Here is a 10,000-nt window from a genome sequence, read left to right as displayed (position 1 = left end):
TACCTGTATAGAACATTGCAGTTAGGGTACTCTTACCTGTATAGAACATTACAGTTACTCTTCCCTGTATAGAACATTTCAGTTATTCTTCCCTGTATAGAACATTGCAGTTACTCTTCCCTGTATAGAACATTTCAGTTATTCTTACCTCTATAGAACATTTCAGGTATTCTTCCCTGTACAGGACATTGCAGTTACTCTTACCTGTATAGGAAACCAGGAAAATGGAACTCAAGAGTCAAGAGTCTAGACCACATCCTGACTATAATGTGCTTATCGTGTTCTGATCAAATTGTTTTTAACTTCGGGGTACAGTGCTGCAATCAATTTCCCCTAGTATTTAAGACAAGCATTCAAAACTGGGGTACAGAGACCATTACGGTCTATGTGTTTATATTTCACAATTTCATAAACAAAAAGTCTCGAATATATTTTAGATTTTCAAATAAAATAACTCTGGTTTACAAAACAGTCAGAATAACATGTCTTTGTTTAATATTGTGATAATTGTTATTTACTACTTATTTATACTGCAGTATATATACAGATCCATAGAATATTGCCACATACTAGTGTTGTAAAAAGCCACTGCGATAGCGCCTGTAGTTTGGACTGAACACAGCTGTCAGCAGAGAGCCGTGTTATTGGAGAGGTCTTGGACAGAGGGTGTTTTTTTTAGAGGGACGCAAGCTGAAAAGGGTGTGCCTCAGGTTTGATTCAGGTATCAGGTCTGTGTCACTAGGGAGGCAGCCTGTGCAAATCGGAGGAGTGGGAGGGGAGGGGGGCTCATTTGATCACGCAGTGTCTCTTCACAAAGCTCCCTGCAAATGTACAGCAGCCAGCCCGGCTCTCCGTGTACTCAAAGGGCCGGCGACGTGGCGCCGCCCTGCTGGTGGAGGCGGCGTAGCGCCTTCGGGAGAGTTGGCGGTGCTGTGTCGCGTGCGTGCGAGGGCCTGCGATGACTCCGCACAGCGGTGCAGGGGGGGCAGGGCGTGTCTGAGCCTGCTGATCCACTCTCCGCCTCGCCAACAGCCACCGTAGCAACAGGCAGGCTGGCACGCAACAGATTGCACCGTATCCCCCCCCCCCCCCCCCCCCCCCTCGCTTTTCTCCTGCTCCTTTTTTGTGCCGGAGAGCTTAAGAGGGTGCAGCGTCGGACAGGGGAGGGGTTTTTGTCGTCAGGGCAGAGTTGGTTGTTGTCAGGGAGATGAAACCCAGGGCCCAAAGGGATCACATGATCCAGCCGTTGGCCAATCACGGGGAAGCTTCCACTTAATTGTGTTTTTTTTTTTTTCTTTTGGTTTCCTCCATCTTGTGGTGAAACTGAGTGATTGCTTGAAAACAGGGATGACGGACACATAGTTGGCCTATGCCTTGTGAAAAAGCTTGCTCTCCGAGAGCAGGAATTGGATTGTGCGAGGGACGCAATGTAACGGTCCGGAAAACTCTGGGAATAAGGGAATGAGAAACGGGAAAAGACACGTCCAGATTTACAGGCTTGGACGCGAATGGTGTGTGACGTTCTGCCCGGGTACAGATTCAGCACCTGAATGAGAACTACTGAAGCCAGCCGGGCCTCCTCTTTATGGCCGCGTTTTATGCGATCGATAAGACGCTTTGGGTTTATGATTACACAGTAAACACAGTGTCACTCAGAGGAGAATCCCCTCCTTACCTCTCAGCCTAAAAGCAGCTTCTCATGAGCTTATGCTGTGTGTGGATTTTCCTTCTTGCACGGATCATGCATTAATCTGTGAGTGATGCATTCTTTGAATGGGTGTGTGTGTGTGTGTGTGTGTGTGAGCCTACAAGCCCATATGTTTGCTTTGATGCATGCATGCATTTTTGCGTGTGTGTGTGTGTGTGTGTGTGTGTGTGTGTGTGTGTGTGCGTGTGCGTGTGCGTGTGCCTGTAGTCATGTTTACTGCAGTCCCCAAATGAAGCATAAAGCGTAAAACTCCCATTCATGGAGCATGGCGTGAAGAGAACAGTGCAGTATTGCAGTGTGGCATGGAGGCTGCAATGCAGTGTGCTGTGATGTCTGCAGTGCGGTATGGAGATTGCAGTGGATTGCAGTGTGGAGTGAAACTGCAGTGCGGTCGGGAGATTGCAGTGGATTGCAGTGTGGAATGAAACTGCAGTGCAGTATGGAGATTGCAGTGTGGAATGAAACTGCAGTGCAGTATGGAGTTTGCAGTGGATTGCAGTGTGAACTCCCCCAGTGTGGAGATTTCTGGAATTTTGCACCGTGTGGTCTCCCCCTGTTTTTGAACGGCACCTGTCAACGGGTCAGCAGTGATCCTAACTCTGTCCCCCCACCCCTGATTGGCAGCCCCGTCCCAGACACCAGCAGCTGCGCTGGTGACACAGATCTGAGGCCCCGACCCCAAATCCCCCCGGACGCCCACCCGGGCGCCCCCCCGGACCTCCCGCTGCAGAGCCCCCTGACGCTGGTGGACAGGGAGCTCCAGGAGGCCTTTCAGGAATGCGAGGAGCACATGGCCTCTCTCCTCGTTCCCCGCCCAGCAGCTGCGGCCCCGCCCAATGACGAGGCCGACCGGCGTCTGTCCGTGCCACCGCCCGAAGGTGAAGACGTGGGCCCTTTGAAGAATAAGAGCGCTACAGGAGGCTCTGAATTATCGGCTCTTCCTCCAGGGGCTCTGACCAATCAGGACCGGGGTGAGCCCAACAGTGGCACACAGACGGCCGAACCGCTAACCGCCAAGAGGGAGGTGGAGACCTTCAGCTTCAGAGACTACATCTTAGGACTCACAGGGGAGGGTGAGGAAGGGGAAATAGCAGGGAAACAGGTGCCTAGTGACCCGTTGGACACAGAGACAGACATTTTCACAGACGCACAGACACACGTACTGATGGGCGTGGTGAAAACACAAGAAGAAATGACACAAGAGTCCCAGCCAGATGTGCCTGCAGGTTTATTGGAAAAGGGTCTGAATGATACAGAGCACGATAAACCGAAAGAATCTGAGAAAGAGACTGGATCTCAGATAGAGGCAGAGAAAACGCAGTCAGAAACACTCCGAACAGACACCCAGGAAACCACAGATTTATCAAAGGAGACTACAAAAGATACAAAAGGCATGAAACTGACAGCGACTCAGGAGGGCACAAAGACAGAGAGACAAGAGACGGGCACAGATTCACTAAAGGGGGCTCTGAATAATTCAGACGTCTTTAATCAGACAGACACACAGACGCAGCTAGATCTACTGACAGGCACAATGCCCCCGGGACAAACACTAAACGAGACTCCCACGGAGGCTGTTCCAAAGCCACCCTCGGACACAACAGGACAAACACACGGCGACGCAAACCCTGAAATGCTGACGGAGCCCGAGGCAGCGCAACTGAAAGAGAGCCGCGACCGCTCGCCTGTGGAGCTTCAGATCAGCACGCAGCACTGCAGGGCCGTAAAGATGGAGGCAGAGAGAGGCTGGGTCAGAGAGAGCCAGGACGAGGCAGCGACAGCCCTGACGGGCGCACACGCTGAGTCAGAGACGGGTTTACAGACACAGGCAGACACGCAGGAAGGGCTGGACGCACATACAGACGCACCGGCTGTTTTAAAGTCGCAGGCAGAATTACAGCCACTGGCAGGCGTAAGGATAGGGTGCGATTTACCTGCAGACACACAGCCAGATTTAAAGAAACAGGCGGATTTACTGACAAAGATAGACGAAGGTGCGCACGTCAACACACCAGCTCCTGATTTAAAGATACAGACAGAAATGCAGGCAGGACAAGGCACATGCTCGGGCGAAGTAGCAGATTTAAAAAGACAGATTGAGCTGCAGACACAGGCTGACACACCGACAGGACAAGGCGCACCCACAGACACAAAAGCAAAAGATTTAAAGATATTGACAGAATTGCAAATACAGACAGGCACACAGTCAGAGGCAGGGATGGGCACACAGTCAGAGGCAGGGATGAGCACACAAATCGACACACAGGTACAAGATTTAGAGACACCAATAAAGATGGTGTTACAGGCTCCAGTAGACACACACATAAAGATGCAGATGGAGATAAAGGAAGAATCACACACAGGGTGCTCAGGTTTCCAGGAACAGCTGAGACAGCAGGGAGAGCCACACATCTGTCCCCCGGTTCCAGACCCCGAGTCTGGGCAGGATCGCATTACTGTCCCTGGGAGTCCCCCTGCTCCCGCTCCTGCCCCAGACCCTCCCCTCCCCCCGGGTCCCCAGCAGCCTCCGGCTGGCAGCAGGACAGGTGGCCCCCACCCCCCAGTAACGGCACCCGAAACCCCACACCAAGCAGCAACAGAGGGGCAAAAAAATGACAAAAATGCCCCAGCGACATCTGTGACGGTCGTGGAGATCGATCGGTCGAGGGAGGGCGGTGGCGGTGGGGGTGGGGGAGGGGGAGAAGGGCCAGCCTCGCGCGCGGACCAGGAGAGCGGCCGGTCGGGAAAGCGGGGCTGCGTAGGGGAGGAGGGCGCCCTTGAAGAGGCTTCAGTAGCGGCCGGCTCCGCGTTGCCACTGACAACACCCACGATGCCAGGAATGATAGAATGCGAGGGAGAGGAGGGGAGAGCAGCGAAAGCACAGGCAGGAGGAGGAGACGGAGCGGCAGAGAGCGGAGAGCCGCAGAGCCCAGCGAACACCGAACCGCGGGAGCCGCAAACCGCCACCGCCGCCGGACACCCGGACGTGCCGTTAATCTCCACGGAGACGGTCTGCTCACCTGAACGGAAGATCGGCGCTTCCGGGAGCGAAATGCCAGCTGGCTGCTGCACCAGAACGCCACGCAACTCGGAGGAGGAGAGAGAGAGAGACAGGGAGGGGGAGAGGGAGAGGGAGAGGGAGAGGAAGGGAGGGGGAGGGCTGCAGAGTCACTCTCCGGGGACGGAGGGAGAGGGGGAGAGAGAGCGCGAGGGAGCGTGCGTCCGAACAGATGACCACGGTGACATCTCCCCGGCATCTGGGCCCCTGGGACACAGCATCCGGGAAGAAAGGGAGGTGGGTAGAGAGGGAGAGAGAGTGATAGGGGAAGGAGAGGGAGACAGGAAAGAGGGACGAGAGGAGCAGATTTTGTCCAGACAGACAGCGGAGCTTGTTGCCGGGGGGGCAGTGACTGACACAGCCACTGTGGCAGCACCTTTTCCGGAACGCCTTTTTGAGGACGGCCGCCAGACCGGACCGCCCCGTGACGTCGGCGGGCCAGTGGCAAAACAGCAGCACGGGGATGAGATCATCATTCTCGACGTGGACAATTCCGCCGAAAAAGGCTCACACCTTCAACCTATAAGGCAGAGGAGCGCATGCGGACCTGATCCTCTTCCATCTCTGTCTCCTCTCCTCCACACGGAAGCCGGGCATCACACTGCCCACATAGAGACGACGGTGCTCAGCTGCGAATCTGTGCCCATCGGAGCCACCCAGGACGCTGTAATCACACGCACACAGGAAGCAGCTGGCCCTCAGGCCGTGTCCGTGGGCGTGGAGACCACCCGGGACCCTGCAGATTCTGAAAAGGCCTCTCTACTTTCCACCCCGACGAGCTCTGCCCCATCCCAGCCTCCTATAGGCCCACAGAACCCCCCAGCTGAAGGCAACGATCAACAGGTTCCTCTCTCCCGCTGCCTGGATATCCAGAAGGAGCCACAGAGTGCAGAAAACTCGGTGAAAACCAGTGACAACATGAGGGACACTGTCCGAGGGCGGACTCAGGTGGCGAAAAAGATGGCGGTGACGGAGGTGCGGAAGGATATCCCACCGCAGACCGCGGGCGACGCCTCAACCATCGCCCCGGGGGGCTGCTCCTCCCTGCCCCCGCTTACGGTGCACGAGAGCCTGCACCACCCGGTGACGGAGTGCAGTTCCACACTCCAGGAGTTCTCCGCCCTCCAGAAGCAGGAGCCGTCAGTCGGCCCAGCCCTGGGTACAACGGCCTCCACCGTGGGGCCCCCACAGCCCACCAAGCAGAGCAGTGAGGCGGAGGGCGAGAGGAAGGCTGAAGGTGGGGGGGAGAAGGTCCCTAGCCAGGGGGACGGATCCAAAGAGGCTAAGGAGCAGTTTGGTCAGCTGGGCACTGTCGGCATGGTGACGGAAAAGAGCGCAGAGGGTCTGAGGGCTGAAGAAGAGGGGGGTGGAGCGGACGGCGTCCATCTTCTTCCAGCAGCTGAGTGTCAGGTTGCTGACCCACCGAAAACCGAACAGAGAGCAAAGGTCACAGCAGGAGCCGAGGAGGCACCTAAGCCGGTGGGAGCGGGTTTGAGTGGCGGACCATCGTCAGCTCCCACAGAAAAAGTGCCCAAAGTGACCACTGGGGATTCTGGCAGATCAGTCAATGATATCAGCCTGCAAGAGACATGCCCCCAAGCGTCACTGGGGTCGGGTGATTCGGCAGAAATCGACCGTGAGTCAGACTCTCCTGGGGCTGACGAGAAGCCGCTCAATGAACCTGCCTCATCACTTCCTGCTCCCTGCCTGGGTGTGGACGATAAGTCCCTCACTGATGCCACAACGGCATCTCCACAAACCCCCCTTCCTGTCCAGCTTGAACGTGTGGAAAGGAGCGCAGAGGTTCCAGAAACAAGCACAGCAGCCGAACCAGAGTCTCCCGCCCCTGGGCTGGAGGGACCGGACCCCGCCCTCCCTAAAGCGGAGGGTGACACTCAACCCTGGTTTCTGATCAGACCTCCGATGCCGCTGTTCAGCCACTTGGAGCTCACTGTGGACTGTGATGTCACGGCAGTGGACGGGAGAGAGACGCAGAGACCTGCGGAGGAAGGGGAGGGGCTAGTGCACGATGCCAGGGCGCTCGAGGGGCTGGCGAAACAGGCCAGGGTGTGCGGCCCATCTGACGAGGAGAGAAAAAATACTTCTGTTAAGTCCTCCTGTCTGTTGACAGGAGGACAGCAGGATAGACCCACACCGGGTGGTGGTCTCTCCACAATCACCACCAGGGAAAAACCAGGCGCTGATACAGGAAGTCCAGAACAGGAAGTACAGGTAGAAAATGACATTCAAGCAGCCTCCGGAGTGGGACATGACATCAGTATGGACCCAGCCTCTAAAACTGAGGCGGCCCCCACTGAAACTCCAAAATCTGATCCCCTAAAATCTGTGCCTGGTTCAGTTAATGACTCCATCAGCAGTGTACTTATAAAGGGATGTGACCCCAGCTCTGAACCTCTTGCCTCCCAGCCCTGTGATGTTGTACCCCTCAATGCTCAACCAGATATCACAGTGGAACCCTGCAAGGCCACACTACCGGACACCATGGCTAAAATTCAACCTGTAGCACTCCCTAGCTCGGACCCTTCCCATAGTGCTACCAGCCTTGAGACAACGGCAGTCAGTGCCCAGACTGACTCCACATCTGGGTCCATGACAGCAAGGCCTGAGCTTGGAGCTGAAATTCTGACTGGCCGGTCTGTATGTGTAGGTACTGAGGGACCAATGGGGAAAGGGGAAGTCACTGGAGAGAAAGATGGACAAACTGGAGAGAAAAAAGAAAAAACTGAATATCAACTGGGAGGTATTGGAGACAAGCCAGGAGAGATGGGAGATCATTTTGAAAAAGTGAAACGGGAAGGAGAAGAAATAGGTGAAAAACCGAAAGGAATGGGAGAGAAACAGGGAGAAACGGGAGATGTGGAAAAATCTCAGTCTGGTCCCAGAACAGTTGCTGCTGACCTGAGGTCATTGAACGAGGCAGCGAATCAGAGTGGGGGCTTAGGAACGAGTGAGCAGCTGTCCCTGGATCAGAGCACGTCCTCAGTGGCTGCTGCGGGGTCGTGCCCTGTGGCCCTCAGCCAATCGGATCTGGCCCTTCCATCAAAAACGGAGCAGCGGGAACTGGGATTGGGCCCCAGCCCAGAGAGCCGTGGTCAGCATGAAGGTGTGGGGTCAGGTCCGTGCGTGGGAGCCAATGAGGAAGGAAGGGACGGCTCAGCCAATCAGCAGTCAGCAGAGACACGGGGCACAGCGAGTTCACTCGGCTCCGGGAAGCAGCCCGGGAATTTCTCAGATCAGAGAGGAAATGATGGCAGCACAGACGGGCAGGACAGAAGGGCCCGGATGGAGGGCATCGCTGCACCGCAGGGGGCCAGCACACACCCCCTCGCTCCTGAGGCCGACCTCATCCCAGAACTTAAGAGACAGGAACACTGCGCAGTCAGCACAGACCAGACCAAACACAGCTCCCCTGCCGGAGCTGTGGAGACGAAGACCGGAGAAAAACAGGCCCCCAGATCAGAGCCCCCCGCACCTATCCCAGGGGCAGGCAGTTCAGGTCAGAGGTCAGGGGTGGACGTAAAGGATCAGGAAGCAGAAACTTTAGCATTGGCTTGTGAAGACAAACAGGCTATGGCTGAGGTTAAAGAGGACCGGGCCTTCAGCACAGTGCTGAAAGAGAGTACCGCCAAACCAGTGAAAAGTGACGTTTTCTCACAGGCAAGTGAGGCCGTGCCTCAGGTCAGCCCAACATTCAGCACCGTCGCAGAGAAAAGCCAGCCAGGACGGGGGGAGGAGCTAGGAACATGTGGCTCGACCGAAACTGTTACCGTGGAGAGAGAAGAACAGAGGAGGGGTGAAAAGAGGGAGCAGGAGAGGGGAAAGGAAGAGGCAGAAAAGCCAAGTGAGGAAGCCTCAATCGCCCCAGTCACCACAGAGTCCACACAGACTCCTGGCAGTGGAGTGACCCAGGGAGGGGACACCTCCTCGTCCTCTGCTCTCCTCAGTGAAAGAGCGGAATCCTCTCCATCTGCCCCTGATCCACAGCAGGCATTACGGGCTGAAAGAGCACTAGAGGCTGATGGGACGCAGGCCGGGGCGGGGCCTGAACCCTGCACATCTCTGCCCGGAGGAGGGATGCTCGGAGTCACTCCTCCAGAGGTTGTGGTGACATCACGCAGAGAGCTGCATGACCTCGTTGAGCATGACTCAGTGACCCAAACGCTACTGCAGGACAGCAAGTCAGCCACCGAGAGTCACTCACAGACAGAGCCAGCAACTGTGAGCACATCATCTGAGAGTCATTCACAGACCGAGCCGGCATCTGAGAGTCATTCACAGACCGAGCCGGCTTCTGAGAGTCATTCACAGACAGAGCCGGCATCTGAGAGTCATTCACAGACAGAGCCAGCATCTGAGAGACATTCACAGACAGAGCCAGCATCTGAGAGTCATTCACAGACTGAGGCAGCACGAGAGAAGCATTCACAGACAGAAGCAGCCTCTGGGAGCTCAGATCCAGATGGAGGCTCACAGACACAGCCAGCCTCTGAGAGTCATTCACAGACACAGCCAGCCTCTGAGGACACAAACTGGCTCATACAGGCCCTGAGAGATGCAGCCGCCCTGCCTCAGCCAGAGGAGCAGGACAGAGAACATGGCACAAAGAACATTTCTGACCTCAGGTACTGTATGTGTGTGTGTGTGTGTGTGTGTGTGTGTGTGTGTGTGTGTATGTGTGTGTGTGTGTGTGTGTGTGTGTGTGTGTGTGTGTGTGTGTGCGCGCGTTTGTGTGTATGGGTCTGTCTGTATACGTTTGTGTGTGTGGGTGTGCGCGTGCTCATTTGTGTGTGTGGGTGTGTGTCTGCGTGCGTGTGTGTGTGCGTTTGTGTGTGTGTGTGTGTGTGTGTGTGTGTGCGTGTGTGCGTGCGCGTGTGGGTGTGTGTGTGTGCGTTTGTGTGTGTGGGTGTGTGTGTGCGTGTTTGTGTGTGTGGGTGTGTGTCTGCGTGTGTGTGTGTGTGTGTGCGTTTGTGTGTGTGTGCATGTGTGCATGTGTGCGTGTGTGTGTGTGTGTGTGTGTGTTTCATTCATAAAGAGACAAGAGACAAGGCTTGTGTTTGGAGTGAAAATAGTTATGTGGCATTTTAACATAGATAACGTGTAGTTAACGTGGTAAAATACCAGTTGTGACATGCACGGTATTCTCTGAAAGGACTTTGATTATTCAAATTGCCCAGCAGGCAGGGTGAAACATGCAGTTTCAAGGAAAATTGGTA

The 10,000-nt window shown here is 55.3% G+C and overlaps 2 protein-coding genes across 2 annotated transcripts in view; both read left to right on the top strand.

The window, feature by feature from the left end:
• LOC133118580 (uncharacterized) overlaps positions 1-4,489 on the top strand; it is a 24,396-nt gene extending 19,907 nt beyond the window's left edge. The window contains exons 4-5 of the mRNA XM_061228689.1: positions 2,333-4,389; positions 4,437-4,489. Coding sequence (XP_061084673.1) covers positions 2,333-4,389; positions 4,437-4,489 — 2,110 coding nt within the window. The remainder of the gene's footprint in view (positions 1-2,332; positions 4,390-4,436) is intronic.
• Positions 4,423-10,000, top strand: part of tacc2 (transforming, acidic coiled-coil containing protein 2) — a 66,394-nt gene continuing 60,816 nt past the window's right edge. Inside the window, exon 1 of the mRNA XM_061228023.1 lies at positions 4,423-9,409. Within this exon, the coding sequence (XP_061084007.1) occupies positions 4,539-9,409 (4,871 nt within the window). The 5' untranslated portion in view covers positions 4,423-4,538. The remainder of the gene's footprint in view (positions 9,410-10,000) is intronic.

This window comes from Conger conger, chromosome 18 (genome assembly GCF_963514075.1).
Source record: "Conger conger chromosome 18, fConCon1.1, whole genome shotgun sequence".
Classification (NCBI taxonomy): Eukaryota; Metazoa; Chordata; class Actinopteri; order Anguilliformes; family Congridae; genus Conger; species Conger conger.
The sequence above is the reverse complement of the archived record's forward strand: the minus strand, read 5'-3'. Positions and strand labels throughout refer to the sequence as shown.